At 40.3% G+C, this 17,853-nt stretch overlaps 1 protein-coding gene across 3 annotated transcripts in view; it reads left to right on the plus strand.

The window, feature by feature from the left end:
• The first annotated feature begins 790 nt into the window (after positions 1–790).
• Positions 791–17,853, plus strand: part of LOC125465457 (SH2 domain-containing protein 3C-like) — a 160,637-nt gene continuing 143,574 nt past the window's right edge. The window contains exons 1-2 of one of the 3 annotated variants that reach the window (XM_048559004.2): positions 791–1,101; positions 7,869–7,973. In XM_048559004.2, the coding sequence (XP_048414961.1) occupies positions 7,931–7,973 (43 nt within the window). In that variant the 5' untranslated portion in view covers positions 791–1,101; positions 7,869–7,930. The remainder of the gene's footprint in view (positions 1,102–7,868; positions 7,974–17,853) is intronic. The other 2 variants (XM_048559005.2, XM_048559008.2) reach the window with 2 other exon arrangements.

The following is a 17,853-nucleotide window of genomic DNA, read 5'->3' on the forward strand; positions in this document are numbered from 1 at the left end:
ATGTGACTTTCACATTTCTGGCATTGCTTGAGCTTGTTTGTAGAAGCTTTCAGCTCTGGATATTTAGGTCACGTAGTCATAGCAACCTGGGGAGCCCAGGCCTACTAAACCAGGTTACTAAAAAAGAACAGATGTTAGAAACCCTTTCTAACCTTCAAGAAAATCGTGATTGTGAAAAAAAACGAGCTACAAAAATATTCGCTTATCTGAGTTTTCACTGACAAAGTAATATTCCCTTCACCAATGACCCTGCATTTCTCACATTTTTGTTTTGTTTTGTCAGAGTTCCAGAGTTTGCAGTTTTAATTTATTTGCGTTTGGGTTTGCAGTAGACAACAGTCAATCACTATTGTCAGTTCTCCACCAGTACTCTGTACGTGACAGCCTGCAGCTTATTACCTTCTGAATCAGAGATAAAGTGAAAAACACAAATGCAAAGAAAACTGACATAAACATGGAAAACACAGGAAAAAAAGCAGAGCAGATAGTTCAGTGCTTCAAACAGAAAAAGCAGATTAACATTTGAAGTGTGATCCCTCATCGTGGTCCTGAGCTTTTAACTTGCTCAAAGTCTTCTTTTCCAAGCAAAGTCTTTTCTAGGAATAAAGAGGTCAATTCAGCACCAAAATGAGTAACCACTAAATCCCTCCCCCTCCATCCATCCCCCTTCCAGACACAGATACACATACAGTGCATAATTACTATACATATCTGATTGGCTGCAAGGTCAGTTGCTTTAAAAATGTTGGTCCCTCCTTTATCTCCAACAAGCTTCCACTGTGTGTGTGCCGTATTACGCTTAGTCTAGGCTTGCTCCCTCTGACTGCACCATTCTATCCGGCTCCCCTCAGCATTCTTCTCATCTCTTGACCTTCGCCCCTTACGATGCCCAGAGTTCCCTCAGAGAAGCAACTGAAGCTCAGCTTGTTCAGAACTGATACAAAGCTCCTACTGTCCATATTTGTCTGAGATACTCCAGCCACTGACTGTCACATCCGTTTTCAGAGTTTCCAAAAGGGGAGACGAGACTGCGAGGTTTATTTCAGTAACAACACCGAAGAGGTCTGCTCCATACCTGGGACACAGGCTCACAACCAACAGGTATTTTTAAACTGACAACAAACTCTCTAGATTTTAAATATTCCTCCTTAATGAAAATGTGCAAGAACGTCCTTTTCTAAGTGTATTTGAACAATATTATCTACCAATGCAATTCGTACTCCTGTAAAGAGTGGATTTGTAGACAATCTAACCTTATCAAATCAGTACAGAGGACTTACTCTTAAAAATAATCTGAAAAATACAACGTTAATTAAGAAGTCACGTATGTTTCCTAACTTAATTAATTTTAATAATTTTTTGTTTTGTTAATTTTCTTCTTTCATTCTCAATGTGGCTGACTCTACCTTGTGTACAGTGACGTGTAAACCAAAGAACAGCCACCTTGGTGAGAGGCCAACAAGCTTCTGATGCCCACATTATCATACTGTACATTGGCAATAGTCATTACCCTTAGTAAAAGAGAAGGGAGAGGGTGCAGAAACGCTGGGAGGAACCGGAATGAAAATGCTAACCAGTTTTCGTCTTTGTCACTTTCATCTCATGGACACACTGCAGCTGCAGATGTCCCTTGGGCTAGTTACAGTTTAATTCTCAGGATATTTTGAATATACACAAATACGATTTGTAGGAAGATAGAGTTGACTGGAGCTTAGTGTTTTAAGATTTGGCTTAATGCTCAGTGTTATATTTGATCTATTATTTAGTAAATAGTGGACAGTTGGTTAGTTTAAATGCCCTGTAGATGTACTTTAGACTTCATTGTAAGCAGTTCAGTGGTTCATGCATTTTTGTCATTTAATTGAAAAGCACTATGCCAGAATCAAGACCTAGCATTATTAAAGGAACTCTCATACCACTGGGCTGTATTCATATATGAATATTTAGGAGAAGGTGATTGCTGTAAATCCTACAAGCTTCTTTTAAAAGATCTCAATACCACTAATCATTTTTAGAAACATATTCAGTTTCCTTAAGCCTTCTTTGCTAACTCATTCCACAAGTCTATTAGTCTTTTGAAGTATGAAAAAAAGTTTACGCTTTCTGCTCTTAAGTTTCACATGTTTTAATTCAGTGCTTTGAGTATAGGAGTTGGGACATCATGTTGCAGCTGTACTGGATATTGATGAGGCAACTTTTGGAATACTGTGTTCAATTCTGGTCCCCCGGCTGTATGAAAGATGTTGTTAAACTTGAAAGAGTACAGTAAAGATTTACAAACATGTTGCTGGGATTGGATGGTTTGAATTATGGGGAGAGGCTGAATAGGCTGGAGCTTTTCTCTCTGGAGTGTCAGAGGCTGACGGGTGACCTTGTAGAGGTTTATAAAATCGTGAGGGGCATGGATAGGGTGAATAGCCAAGCTCTTTTTCTGAAGCTAGGGGAGACTAGAAGGCATAGGTTTAAGGTGAGAAGGGAAAGATTTAAAAGGGTGTTGAGGGGCAACTGTTTTCCTACAGAGGGTGTTTCATGTATGGAACAAACTGTCAGAGGAAGTAGTGGAGTGGGTGCAATTATAACATATAGAAGGGATCTGGATAGGTACCTGAAATAGGAAGGGTTTAGAGGCATATGGGCCAAACGCTGCCAAATGGGACTAGATCAGTTTAGGGTACCTGGTCCAGTGAAGACAAGTTGGACCGATGAAGGGTCTAGGCCCGAAACGTCAGCTTTTGTGCTCCTGAGATGCTGCTTGGCCTGCTGTGTTCATCCAGCCTCACATTTTATTATCTTGGAATTCTCCAGCATCTGCAGTTCCCATTATCTCTTGGACCGATGGGTCTGCTTCGTGTTGTACATCGCCATGACTCTATAACTTTTCAGTATTTCTGATCTTGAAAGTTTCAATTTGCATTCTTAACATCTTCACTACCTTATAACTTAAAAATTTTTCATGTGGATTCATTTCCTTTGCTCATCTCTGCACCCTTTAAGTAAACAATATCCTTCCTATTATAAAATTCCCAGAATTACTTACAATACTGAAGGTATGTTAGTTATCAAGAGATTTTCCGATTACAGTTGAAACATTTTGCACACCGCATGAAATTAGTCCATTGCATTATCATTTAAATTAGTTTCCAGACAAGGGTCAAAGTGATTTGATTTGAGTTATGAGAATTCCGTGGGACTGTCAGGATCTTGAAACTCTAACTTTAGAAGTGCTGATTCTCTAAATAGTTTAGAAAAGGTGTTAGGCAAGTGCTTGGGGATGAGGAACTTTCAGAGCTTTGGACAAAATGCAAGGCACTGGGGGACCAAGAACAACTGCTTTTTAAAAGGGACAATATGGATACAAAAAGTAGAAATAGCTCCTTCTGTGCAGTACGTTTCAATGGTTCCATTAAATCTTTCTTTGTGAAGCTGCGAACAGGTCATGATGTAAGAAAACCCTGTTGAATAGACTATGCTATTGATATCGCAAACAGAGTTCTCATGTCTCTCTACGGTATGGGAGAAAACTGAGACTGAAGATGTGCCTGGATCACTCTTCTCTGAGGCTTGCGTTCCAAGCATCGCTGGTGGCAGCCTTTGAACAGGACAGCCACCCACTTCCTCATAGCTCTGCTGTTGCCTGTAGAAAACTAATTATGGTTTAAGAAGTACAGTTAGCTCCTAAGTACTTGCATTTCCCCCGCCTCATGCTTTTATCTAATGCACTGTTTAAAGTAAACAGGTCTGTGTTAAACAATCTAAGTTAAAAAAAGGTGTGGGAAAAGATTTTCCACATTCACTGACCTGTTACCTCAAGAAATGATGCAGGGAAGCAACATATGAATGTACTTGCAAAACATAAGTTATTTTAATAATTTAAATTCTTGGCAATGTCCTATTCAATATTTATTTCTCAACCAAAGTCACAAAAATGTATTACCAATGATTCTTACATTGCTGCACAAAATTCACTGCTGCAGAAAAATGACCACAAAGAGCCCCCAACGACTTGACGTTGTGAAGTCTCTTTCCAGTCATTGTTAAGGAGTGCTCATTATGCCACGTAGAGGGGCAGTTGTCCACAACTGAAGGGTCCCATACTGCCTCTGTTCTAAATGCATCAATACACTGAGTTGCTAAATTACATTTATATTTTGAATGCTACAGTTGGACTTAATGACAACAAAAAGGTCTGCAGAGATGTTATCAAATTGCTGATTATGGAATCTTTGTTGCTCTAAATTGGTTGCCATGTTCCTTACATTGCAACAGTGATCACATTTCAAAAGCACTTAATAATCTGTAAAACTGCTTTGGGACACCCTGGGGTTCTGAAAGGTGCTCTGAAAATCTTTTCTTTAAAATCCCATGTGCACGTCTCCCTATTGTTGAATGCAACATTTTTTTTAATGAATGTATATTTTTGATATATAGCTCTATAACATTTTAACTGGAATCTTGTACTGATTCCTGCCCATTACTATCACAGCTTGTGACAGCACTGGCTTTCTGGGTGGCTTCTTTTGTATATTTAAGTCAGGGCTTGTTGGTACTGTGTGGAGAGAAAACTCAGTGGGAACCTGCCCTCCTGGGATCAGAACTGAGTTTATAGGCCTGTATAATTTGACCTTTATATCCCAAAGGTCTTCAGCTAGTTTATGAGGGTTGCCATGTCATTACTAGTCTGCAATGTCCATTTGTAGTCTCGGTAATTAATTCTGAGAATGTGGATAGTAGTTAAACAATATGACTGAGAGCTTACATTTTCTTCCCCTGCAAGGAAGCTTAAACAGACAGAAAGCTTCCCTACACAGTGACTGTCCATCTCGTGGACTGTCAGACACATGCATCACAGCTTTCAGTGTTTTTACAGATCCCTTATTCATCTATGGTGACTAAACATCTGGCTTTGTAGTGGACACTCGGGTTTTGTTGTGGACCGCCTAGTTTTGTAGTCGTCAGTCTGGTTTTGTAGCAGACAGTCCAGTTTTGGAGTGTACAGTCCAGTTTTGGAGTGGACAGTCCATTTATAATGGACCATCTGGTTTTGTAGTGGACAGTTCAGTTTAGTAGCAGACAGTCTGGTTTTGTAAGGGACCATCCAGTTTTCAGCTGCTCTGGTCATTATCTGGAACCAGAAGGTTTCACAACTACTATTTTGACGCTTAGTCCTCTCAGTAAAGCAATGGCTGTGCTTTATGCTCGATGCCGTCCCTGTCTACAGCAGCTTCGATGCAACTTGGAAGCAAGAGTAAGGTTTTTATAACAGATTTTTGGACTACTTTTACAACCTCCTTCCCACCTCCCTAATGACTATCCAATGGAAAAGAGTCTCCGAATAGGATACTGCCACCACGTACATGTCATCATCAGTGACACATGTCACCATGGTGGCCCCCATGCCCATTGCGCATTGCACTAAGTAGCATCCCTGGCTCTGAGCCAGAAGTTCCAGGGTCAAGTCCCAGTCAGGCCTTGGTGGTCATCGAAGAAACATTTGTGACATGACCCAACTGCTTGATTATCAACCTGCAACCACTTCCAATATGTTTACGGCAAATGGCAAAAGTATCCAGGTCAGCCAGAACCATGCAGTGGCGGCAGCGCAGCAGACTCCCATGTGAAAAGACATCACCACAGCCTCTTGCCATGGTTTCCAATGCAAACATTTAGTGGGATTACAGAGTGTGAGAGATAACTGCTTCCCTGCCCAACCTGTGTTCTGAATTAGATGTGGGCCACTTATCCAGTTGCTGCTCAGATTTTGATGAAGTGAACAACAGAAAGAGTTTGTAACAACAGACAGTGATCTGGTTTTGCACTTCTGTAACTCTGCTGCAAACCAGGTGAGGCAATGTTGAGAGTTTTTGAATGTTGCTCAAGCTGTGTGGGATAAATTACACTTGATTACAGTTTGTGGTCAGTATTTTGCTTGTCCATTGCCTTTAAGAACTGTGGGGTTTGTGTGTGTATGTTATTTCATAGGCTGAGGCAGAGATTGAAGTTGGATCAATTTACAGTCAGTCACTTTGAAAAGTGTATAAATTGTGAGGGGAGGTATTCCCATTTGGGTCAACCTGACCTCAATGTTGTGTAAACGACGAGTTCTCAGAATTCCCACATTCAGAGCAAAATTTTAGCTTTATTTATACTTTAAAATGCAGCAGCTGTCAATTTAACTTTGTGTCACTGATGGCACCAAACTTCACTGCAGCATAACTTCAACTCAAAAACATTCAATCCAACGGCTATTCCAAAAATCAGGAGCCTGGAATTGGAATGAACTCATCACTTTACTGACATAGGAACAGTGTGCAACCTTCCCGGTGAGAAACTGCTTTGTTAAAGCCACAATACTCAATCTCCACCTAACCATTCTGGAGTTGTCAACTCTGGCAGGAGTCATTCCTGGAGGTTTGATCATATGATATCCTAATCCAAATATGGACCATTTGATCACAGATGGTTTGATAATGTGATGTCTGCAAATTTTACTGCATTTACCTTACACTTCTATTTGGTTATCTTTCTGACATTTTGGGCTAACAACATCCTGGAGGTTACCACTGACCAGACACTTAACTAAACATTTAAATACTGTGGTTGCAAGAACAGATCAAACACTGGGAATTTGCTGGTGAGTATCTCACCCCCTGACTCCTCAATGTGAGTCCATCGTCTATAAGACAGGACTTTGGTGGAATATCCTGTATCAGCGTGAATGGGTGTAGCTCCAACAACACAAGACACCATCCAGGTCATAACAGCCATTTGATCATTCTATCCAGCACGTTAAATATTCATTTCTATCAACACACAGTGGCAGCAGGGTGTACCATCTACAAGGTGCATAGCAGCAAATCACCAAACTCCGACAGCAGCTTTCAAACCCTTGACTTTTAGTATCTAGAAGGACAAGGGTAGCATTTTACCACCTGCAAGTTCCCCTCCACATCACACATCATCCTGGAAATATATTAGTCATCCTTCATTGATGCTGGGTCAAAATCCTGGAATTCCCTTCCTAACAGTACTGGACTGCAAGATGCAAGAAGGCTGCTCGACATCACCTTCTCAATTCTCACTTATGGAAGGATAACAAATTCTAACCCAAGCAGTTACAGTCTCTCAGAAAGAATAACAATAACTGTTTTGGATCAATAACTATTTATAGTGAATAATCCCACAATAGCCCTCAATACAAACACCTTTCTCCCCTCTTCCCGTTTGGTTCTTCCAGCTCTGTCCTTTGTTCTCCACACTCCATCACCAGGAGAAACATGCTTTTTCTATTCACCCACAATATGGACCCAGGTTTTGCTCAGCCCTTTACTGGCTGCTGCCCAGGTACCCCATGCAGCTAGTGTTCCCAACTCTGCTGGAAATTATGCCTGCCCAGCACTCCATTCACCTGTCTCTCCCTTCCCCTTGTCTATTACCACTCTCTGCAGTAATGAGGAGAGAGTGATGGAGGCCATAGCCTGAGGCTTCACTGTAGTGACTCTTGGAGACGGAGAGAGGGGGAGAAGAAGCTGCTAGTCCTGTGAGAAATGTAAAGGACAAAGTTCTCCCAAGCCAAAGGTTTTCATAACTGAAGACTACCAACCCATCCAGGAAGGTTGGCAACATTAATTCACGCGCATTGTGTAGAATTCACAGGAAGCAAAACTCATTATTGTGGAGTTTCAGTGAATTATCCTAAATATGTTGCATGTAATTCTTACATGGATAGAGTCCATGACACCAGTGCACAGAAGTATATCGGTGCTATTACCTGTGAGAAAATGTTTGTAGAAATTGCCAGCAGTAATGTTGAAAGCTTTCCTTAATTTGTGGGATGCTGAAACTCTTTCTTCACTCTGTTCCCCTCACAGTCTAATTTTACTGCCAATTTGTAGAGCTCTGACAGCCAGAAAACAGACGACATCCCTCAACCATGTCCAGCATTCATATTTACCCCAAGCGCGAGAAATACAGAGGTAAGCAATCATCAGGGGGCCCATAATATGTTTCTAAACAAAATAAGATCTGAGAATGGGACTAGACTAATTCATGGTCTAGGTTAATGATTAATGCACAAAATATGTTGTGGGACAGGATTTAAATCCCATTCAAATCCCTGTAAATTCAAACCACTGGTGGGAGGTAAATTATTGGGTTTCTTATTGTGTTCTCTATCTCTAGTGACACCAGAGTAACTAATGAAATGTAATCTGAGCAGGGCCAAGGAAGCATGAATAATCATGCATCAGGTTCCCACACACACTTCCAAAAAGAAAATTTAGAGAGCAGTTATCCCAAATTATCATTGTAAACATCTCTGAGCACTAGATAAAGAAGTTATGAATAATCTGAGACCTGGATCAGTCAAGATCACAGACCACAAGCATTTTGTGTTATTTATGTGAGCAGAACTATGAAGAAGGTTGTGAGACATGTTCTATGCTGGAATAAGTCACTTGGTATGACAAATGTATATAAACCTAGGGAGTCCTGAGAGTCAACCACATGAAATGAAGCTGAGGGCAAGTTGAAAGAACATCATCTCATTTTCCACCTGGAGACCTTGTAGCCTTCAAAGTCAAATTTAATAATTTTAGGGCCTGAACACCTTCATCCATGTCCTTTACCCACACCCCAGGTCCTGTCTTCACATGGACTGCTTTCAGCAGAGCCAATCCATTTTCACCCATTAATGGTCGCTATTATCATCTTTTCTTTCTCCTTGCCTTACCATTATCCATCTCTTTGTCTGTCTATCTGTCTTTCTCATCCTGTGGGCTCTGTCTCCACCTATCACGTACTCCCTATCCTTGTCTTCAGCATATGTACCATCTTTTATTCGCTACCGTCAGTTCCGAAGAAAGGCCCTGAAACATTAACTCTGCTTTCCCTCCATACATGCTAGATTGATACCTGAAATGATTGGGTTGTCTTCTGAGGAAACGTTGGACAAATTGGATTTGTTGGCACTGGCGTTTATAAGAGTGAGGTATGCCTTGATTGAGGTGCATAACATCTTGAATGGTCTTGACAAGGTACATTTGGAAAAGATGTTTTGTTTTCTCAGTCAGCACGGAACTCAGGGCACTGCTTTAAAATTAGAACATAAGAAATAGGAGGAGTTTTAGGCCATTCGGCTCCTTAAGTCTGTCCCAACATTCAATATGTTGGCTGATCTGCCCCTGGCCTCAATTCTTTTTTTCTGCCAACTCTTCATAGCCCTCAACTCCTTGATATTTTAAAGTTGTTCTCCCCCCTCTTTAAGTATTTTAAGTGTTCTAGCCTCCACATCTCTCTGGGTGAGAGAATTTCAGACACTCACTACATTCTTAGAGAAGAAATTCTTTGTAACTCAGTTTTAAATGAATGCTTCCTCATTTCTGGAACTGCATCCCCTAATTCAAGATCTCCCCACTGGTGGAACCGTTCTCAAACATCAATCCATTTAATTCCCCTCAGAGTCTCTACTTTTCATTAGAATCGCCCCTCATTCATCTAAACGCTAATTAATAAAAGCATAACCTGTTGTGATGTTGTTAATAGGTCAGTCCCTTCATCCCAGGAATCATTCTTGTGAATCTCTTTCAAACTGCCCTCTTGTGGCAGGGTATTCTTTCGTAAATACAGGGACCAAATTGTACACATTTCTCCAGGTGCAGCCTGACTGATTACCTATGCAGTTGTAACAAAAGCTACCTACTTTTAAACTTTAACTTTGTCACAATAAAAGCCAAAATTACTTGCTGCACCTGTATGCCAACTTTGCATTTCATACACAGCAATAACCAAAACAATCTGCACTGTTCTTCTATGCAGTCTCTCACCATTTAAATAATAGTCTGCCATTTCATTCAGCCTGCTAAAGTGCATGACCTAAATTGCCTAAATTAAACCTCATCTGCTAAATTTTGCCCACTCATTTAAACCTACCCTTATCCCCTTGTAGATTCCTTACATCCTCGTCACAATATTCTCTCCCACCTGTATCTATAATTTCTGCAAATTTGATACATTACACTCTGCCCCTCTTTCAAGTTAGTAATATAGATTGTAGATAATTGAGGCCCTAGAACTGATCCTTGTGGTATTCTGTTAGTAACCAACCTAAAAATAATCATTCTCAACTTTCTATCTCCTGTATGTTGACCAAACCTGATACATTACCACCAATACTATAAGCTCTTAATTGTTCAATTACATTTTATAGAGCATCTTAGCACTTTCTGGAAATTCAAATACACTATATTTACCAGATCCATTTTATCAATTCTGCTTGCTATATCCTCAAACCACTCCAGCAAATTTATCAAACAATGATTTCTCTTTCACAACATCATGATGACTCTGTTTGATTACATTAAGCTTTTCTAATTATCCTGCTATTTCTTCCTCAATAACGGAGTCCAGCATTTTACCAATGACAGACATTAGGCTAACTGACCTATAATTTCCTGCTTCCTGTCTTCTTCCCCTTTTGAACAGGGGTGCCACATTAGTCATTTTCAAACTGCTGGGACCCTCCCAGAATCCAATGAGTTGTGGAATATTTCAGCCAATGCATGTGCCATCTCAACAGCCACTTCCTTTAAAACCCTTGGATGTAAGCCATCAGGTCCTGATGACTTGTCTGCCTTTAGTCACATTAGTTTGTCAAATAGTTTGTCCCTTGTGACAGAGATCTATTACAAGATCTATCTTCTGGCAAAACATTAAGGTAGACAAGTCCCTGGGCCAAACAGATTCTTATCCCAGGATACTGTGAGGGCGAGGGAGGAAGTAGCTGGGGCCTTAACAGACATCTTAGCATTCTCTTTAGCTTCAGGTGAGGTTGCAGAGGACTAGAGAATGCTCAATGTTGTTTAAGTAGTGAAACAGAGATAATCCAGGTAATTACAGGTCAGTAAGCCTGATGTTAATGGTAGGGAAACTGTTGGAGAAGAGAGTGAGAAACAGGATTTATTCACATTTGGAAGCACGTGGATTTGTTGGTGACAGGCAGCATGGGTTTGTTCGAGAGAGGTCGTGTCTCACTAACTTGATTGAGTTTTTTGAGGAGCTGACAAGAATGATTGATGAGGAAAGGGCTGTGGATGTTGTCTATGTGGAGTTTAGCAAGGCATTTGAAAAGGTACATCATGGAAGGCTGGTACAAAAAATAGAATCTCATAGGATCTGGGGTGAGTTGGCCACACGATACAAAACTGATTTGGTCATAGAAGACAGAGAGTGTGGTACATGAGTGCTTTTTGAAATGGAGATCAGTAATTAGTGGATTCTGCAGGGATCAGTGCTAGGACTTTTGTTATTTGTAATACATAATAAATGATCTGGAGGAAAATGTAGGTGGTCTGATTAGTATGTTTGCAGATTACACCAAAATTGGTAGAGTTGCAGATAATGAAGAAGATTATCAAAGGATACAGCAGGATACAGATAGATTGTAGATTTGAGCAGAGAAATGGCCGGTGGAGTTTAAAGTGGAGAAATGTGAGGTGATGCATTTAGGAAGATCACATTCAGCTGCAAATTATACAACAAATGGTGGAACCCTTAGAAACATTGACATACAGAGGGATCTGGGTGCGCAATCTACAGATCCCTGAATGTGCCAATATACGTGGATAAGGTAGTCAAGAAAGCATACAGCACACTTGCCTTCATCGGTCGGGGCACTAATATGAAAGTTGGCAAGTTATGTTACAGCATATAAAACTTCTGTTAGGCCATATTTGGAACATTGCATGTAGTTCTGGTTTCCACACTACCAGAAGGAAGTGGAAGCTTTGGTGAGGATGCAGAAAAGGCTTACTGGTATGATGCCTGGTCTGGAGGGTTTTAGTTACAAGAAGAGGTTGGATAAGCTTAAAATTATGAGAGGCATAAACAGGGCAGATAGTCAGAGGCATTTTCCCAGAGTGGGTAGGTCAACTACAAGAGGTCACAGGTTCATGGTGGGGGTGGGAGGGTGGTAGTTTAGGTGACAAGTGCAGGAAAACTTTTCATACAGAAGCTGGTGGGTGCCTGGAATGCACTGCCAGTGCAGCTGGTGGGTGCCTGGAAGCAGGCATGTTAGCAATGTTTAAGGCATATCTTGAATGTGAGGTGAACAGAGGAATAGGTACCAAGCATGGGCAATGAGTGGCAGGTCGAAATAAGGATTAGAATCAACACAGGACAAAGGGCCTGTTCCTATGCTGTATTGTATTGTATTATTATTGTATTATATACTCATTAGTATTTTTGTTTTCTGATGTTTTTGGGATGTTTGTAGTGTCCTCTATGATGATGGTCTATGCAAACTACTTACTTAAATGGTCTGCCATTTCCATGCTCCCCTTATTAATTCCTAAGGGTCTATTACTTACTACAGCATTTTTTTTACATAGTCCCAAAAAAGCTCAATCTTTGTTTTTATATTTCTTGCCAATTTACTTTCACAATCAATATTTGCCTCTTTATTAGATTTTTAGCCATCTGCTGCTGGTTGTTAAAAATCTTCCAATCCTCTGGCCTACTACAAGTTTTTTTGCCATTTTTATACCTTAGGTTTCGATTGAATATTCTCAACACTGCCTTTGTTAATTTTAAGCAGTTCAACCTTAAAAATAGTCAACCTTTTTGACTGGAATAAATTTTTGTTGTGTGTTATAAAGTATCCACTTAAACGTCTACCACTGCACTAACCTTCTCCTCAGACTATTTACCCAGGCTGCTTAAGACAACAACTTCTTCATACTTATGTAATTGCCGTTATTTGAGTTGAGGACTTGGTTTGAGACCTGACTTGGTTTCCCTGAAACTGAATTTTACCATGTTGTAATTGCCAACCTTGGTGGATCCTGAACTTCAAGGTTTCTTATTAATCCTACTTCATTACATATGATTAGATCTAAAATAGACTATTCCTGGTTAGGTTCTGCTATGTATCTATGTTAACCTCGCCCAGCTGCTTTGTCCAGTCAAAATGCAGATTAAATTTACCCTGGCAATTGTGATTGCCCTTCTTACCCACCTCCATTATTTCCCAATTTATACTTTGTTCTATGGTGAGGCAATTCTTTGGGGCTTATAGACAACTCTCATCCATGACCTCTTTACCTCGGTTTTCCTTAATTTCACCCAAACGCTATCATTGCAGTAAATGAGTTACTACCCACACTGTTGTCAGCTATGGCTTATTTGGTAGCACACTTCAGTCATCTGAAATTACAAGTCCTGCTACATCACTACTCACCATCACAATGATAACTTCCTTTATTAACAAAGCTAACCAGGCTCCTTTTCCCTTTTGCCTATTTCTCCAGAATGTTGAGTACACTTGGATATGGACTCACAAGCCTTATTCACCCTGCAACCACATTGTCGTAATAACTATTAAGTTATTAATTAAATAATTACTAGTACTATCAACTCATCTATCTTGTTTCAAATGCTGAGTTCATTCAGAAAAAAGAGCCTGAAGGCTTAACTTTATATCATCATTACTTACATTAGTTCTAATTTCTGTGGCACTCTTCTGCACATATTTTCTGACCCTTCCTGTCACAGTTTCATTATCAGTCACCTTTTTGTTACACTGAATCTCTGCTTTTGTGGTGAGGGGAGGAGGAGTCAGACACAGTATTCCAAATCTGATCATTAATCAGTGGATGGGGAGATAGCCTGGGTTCAGGAGAGCAAAAGAGAAAGAACATGAAGTAGAAAAAGCATCCCAAAGCCAAGCAGCCAAAAGCAGCAAGCTGGCTTCAGGGCAACAAACAATAGACAGTGCTAGAAATACTCAGTAGGCCAGTCAGCATCCATGCAGCGAATTTACCTTTCAGATCAATGATAGGACCAGAAGACATAGGAGAGAAGTAGGTTATTCAAGTCTGTTCTACTGTTCAATAAGATCATAGCTGATTGGATAAATCTCAACTCCACTTTCATGCCTTTTCCCCATAATCCTTGATTCCCTTACTGACTAAAGATCCATCTCAGTCTTAAATATACTCACTGACCCAGTCTGTACAGCTCTCTGTGGGACGAGTTCCACAGAAGATAAACCTCCATCAAGACTGGGGAAACATCATTTTAACAAGACAAACTGGACACAGGGGAGAAAGAAAGGCCTTTGGTCAGGCGGAGGGTAGTCGAAGCTAAACGACAAAAGAAAAGTGCAATACCGCAGATGCTGGAAATCTGAAATAAAAACAGAAAGTGCAGGAAAAACTCAACAGATCTGTGGAGAGAAAACAGAGTTAATGTTTCAAGTCCGATATAACACCTTTTCAGAGCTCCCTAAGAGTTCTGTTTGCTTTCTGTTTAAATAACCAAAAGTTTTGTGGTACTGGGTAAAGTGAAGAAACGGAGGATGTTTCCAGAAGAGGTGGTTGGATACCAACTGTCCAAATGCAGAGTAAGTGAATAAAGCATGAAGTGAGAAAAAAACAAGCTGGTGTATAAATAAAATGAAATGGAAGGAGTTTGAGGTTATAAAAACTATTGAACGCAAGTATTTTTCTTCTGTTTAAGGTTGCCAAACCCAGGATCTTTCCCTTCTCCAAAAATGTCAGGAACCAGAAAGAAAAAGAATCAGTAAATTATATTGCTTACATTTTCTCTCAAGTGAGAGAAAACAGCAGGGAGAACAAGCAGAATTAAAATGAAAGCAATGTAATTAATATTCACTTTAAAAGATGTTGTTTTTAAGATTTATTTACGATGTTTGAAAGCTTTATTACTGAAATTACTTAGTGATGCTAATTTTAGTGTTGCAGTGTCTAGATGGTACACAAGCAGATTCAGCTGACTCATGGAAACAAAATGCCGATGCTGTAAATCAGGAACAAAAACAAAGTTGATGGAAAAGCTCAGCAGGTCTGGCAGCATCTGTGAAGGTAAAAACAGAGTTAATGTTTCGGATCCGATGACCTATTCTGAGGAAGGGTCACCGAATCTGAAACGTTAACTCTGTTTTTCCCTTCACAGATGCTGCCAGACCTGCTGAGCTTTTCCATCAACTTTGTTTTTGTAACTCAGGGAAACAGGAGGTTTCCTGGATGTAGTACTGTTCAAAGATTGAAAACAGAGGAACTCATTTTCCAGTGTGATACCCTGTGTCCTTTGTACACCGTGTGGAAAGAATCTTTGCAGTAAATGAGTTGCTACCCTCACCTGTTGTCAGCTATGGCTTATTTGGTAGCACACTTAAGCCATCATCAGAAAGTACAACTCCTGCTCCAGCAATATAAGTATAACTGTAGCTATCAAGTCTGACATTTCAGTGCAGTACTAATGAGTGTTGCATGGTCATGGTTGCTACCTTTCATATGAGATGTTAAATCAAAGACTTTGATGTAAAGGATCTCATGGCACTATTTGGTAGAAGACTAGGGTAGCTATTTTTGATGTCTGAGCACTATTTATCCCTCAAACATCACAAAAACAGATGAACTAATCATTGTTGTTTGCAGAATAAATTGTTACTGCGTACAAATAGAATTTTGTATTCCCTGCATTTCAACAGTTCGACAAAAAAGCGCCCGGAAAGTACTCTGGGACAGTTTGAGGTTGTAAAAGATGCTATATAAAGTTAAGTCTGACTTTCTGGCAGACTGTTCATTTCTGCTTGTTTACTTAACGGGGCTTAACAGAGTTCAGCTCTGGTAGTGACAGACTGGAGTTCATCAGGCCTTCAGCAAGCACAGAGGCAACCCATAAAGCACACGAATGACAATGTCTTGTGAGCATGTCATTGGCCAGGGAGTAGTAAAGAAGATTCAATACAATGCACGTAACCTGAATAAAGAAGGGTTTTTTTTCCACATGGGATACACGCTCGTTACCCTGCAACAAAATAAGATTGAAGAACAGGGCGGGGGTTGAGAGTGAAAGATTTTCACTGAGTGGGGAGACCACTGGTATTTATTGGGCAGGCTAATTTACTTAAGATATGAAGTTATAACTCAGGCATGTTGATTGAGTGTGATGCAAAAATGTGATAGATTAAAGGGAACAGGGCAAACTCTTTCAGCCTGTGAAGATTTTGCTACATACTAGCACCCCACCCTGCTCTGATCCTTCCCTTTTCTGAAGCAAAGAGTAAAGGAACATTAATTTCTGTGACATTTCGTAACATTTTCAGCACGTTACCACGAATGAATACTATTTAGAAAGCAGCAGCTGTCATCTTGAAGACAAATGTGGCTAATTTGCAAAGGCAGATTTCAGTAATAGCAAATAACTGGATAAATTGGTTTGGTGTGTGGGATGTTTAAGTATAGGCAGATGGGTGTTTCAGCTTAACGCCTCATCCCAAAGTCAATACCTCCAGCAACGCTGCAGTCCGACAGTGCTATCCTAAATTATGTTCTCAAGTCTGTGGTGGGTGTTTGAATTCACTGTGTTCAGAGATGCAAGTGTTAAAAGTGGAGCTGTGGTGAAGTTTTTGGTTTTTGTTTTGGTTCAGTGCTTGGCCTGCAATGAGTTAGCTGATCCTAGTTGAGGTCATCTTACAGAATTGGGTCTGCAGTTACTTTGTTTTGAATGGGTCTATATTTGCCTTTATTGCACCAGGTCAAAGGAGTAAAATTGGCTGGCATTCCTTGCTTCCCTGGCGTGCTTCACAGAATCGCAAAGTAACACAGCACAGCAAGAGGCCATACGGCCTCCAGTGCATTTTCTAGCTCTTTGGGTAAAGCTTTCCAAACAATTTTGACTCCCTTGCCTTTTCCTGATTACTTTGTAAATTTTGAAGAGAATTCGACCAGAACGTGTAGGGCTTCAGGGGAAAAAACAGAGTGATGTGGGGTGAATTGCTCCTCAGAGGGCTTAAATTGACATTACAGGCCCAGTGGCCATCTCCTGTGCTGTGCCCATTCTGTGATTCTATGAGTTCACTTTTTAATATTAATATTAAATTTGCTGACATCACCCTTTCAGGCCGCATGTTCTAAGTCACAACAGCACCCTCATGAGAAAAGGTATTTCCTCATGTTGCTTTGGGTGCTTTTACATTCAATCTTTGTCCTTTGGTTACTGACCCCCATCTGCCACTGGAAGCTGTTTCACTTTATTTACTCAGATGTGCACGTGTTTTTGATTAATTCCAGCTACAGGGCTCCAGCCTTTGTCATGCTTGTGCAGTGTTGTAATGGTATTCTGAAACTTTTTAAAGGGGTCTCGTCATCTGTTCACAAATAGCAGTCCATGAGATATCATCGCTGTTTAAAAGGGAAGAATGAAAGGGTCCCATCCTCATGGGATGGCATTTATATGCACAACTTAATGTGGTACTGAGCCAAACAGTCCAGGAAGGTCATGGGTTCAGTTCCAGTTAGTAATGCCTTAATCAGTCTCAGCTTTGAAGACACTAATTGAAAACAGCGAGGCATGGCAGGGTAGGTGGGGTGGAAATTAGCCATGGTTCCAAACTCTTAATTATTATCCTGTGTAATCCTGAGAGAAAGTGCATGTGTTTGGGGTCAAAGCAGAAATAGTGATGCAGTATGTAGTCAAATTTCTCATGGACATTCACTACCGAGGAAAATACTATGAATGTGATTGTGGAGTCACACCTCAACCTTCAGAGGAGAGTAAAACAATCACTTTCTCTCAATTTCTCGATGTTTCCAAAAATTGTGGATATTTTGCAATCTGTTTATCCAATGCTTGATATGTAGCCTCATATATTTGAGAAAGACTGACGTGGAGATTGTGCAAGTTTACAGCCAGGGAGGGGAGTAAGGCTAGATAGAATAATTACATATTCTCTGAAGCCTGAGTGAAGGAAGAATTCCAGAATCAGTACTGTGTATAGATGTTTAACTCAACAAGGACTACTGTTGTCAAAAGTAATTTGCATTTATATAAAAT

This window comes from Stegostoma tigrinum, chromosome 29 (assembly GCF_030684315.1).
Source record: "Stegostoma tigrinum isolate sSteTig4 chromosome 29, sSteTig4.hap1, whole genome shotgun sequence".
In the NCBI taxonomy this organism is placed as follows: Eukaryota; Metazoa; Chordata; class Chondrichthyes; order Orectolobiformes; family Stegostomatidae; genus Stegostoma; species Stegostoma tigrinum.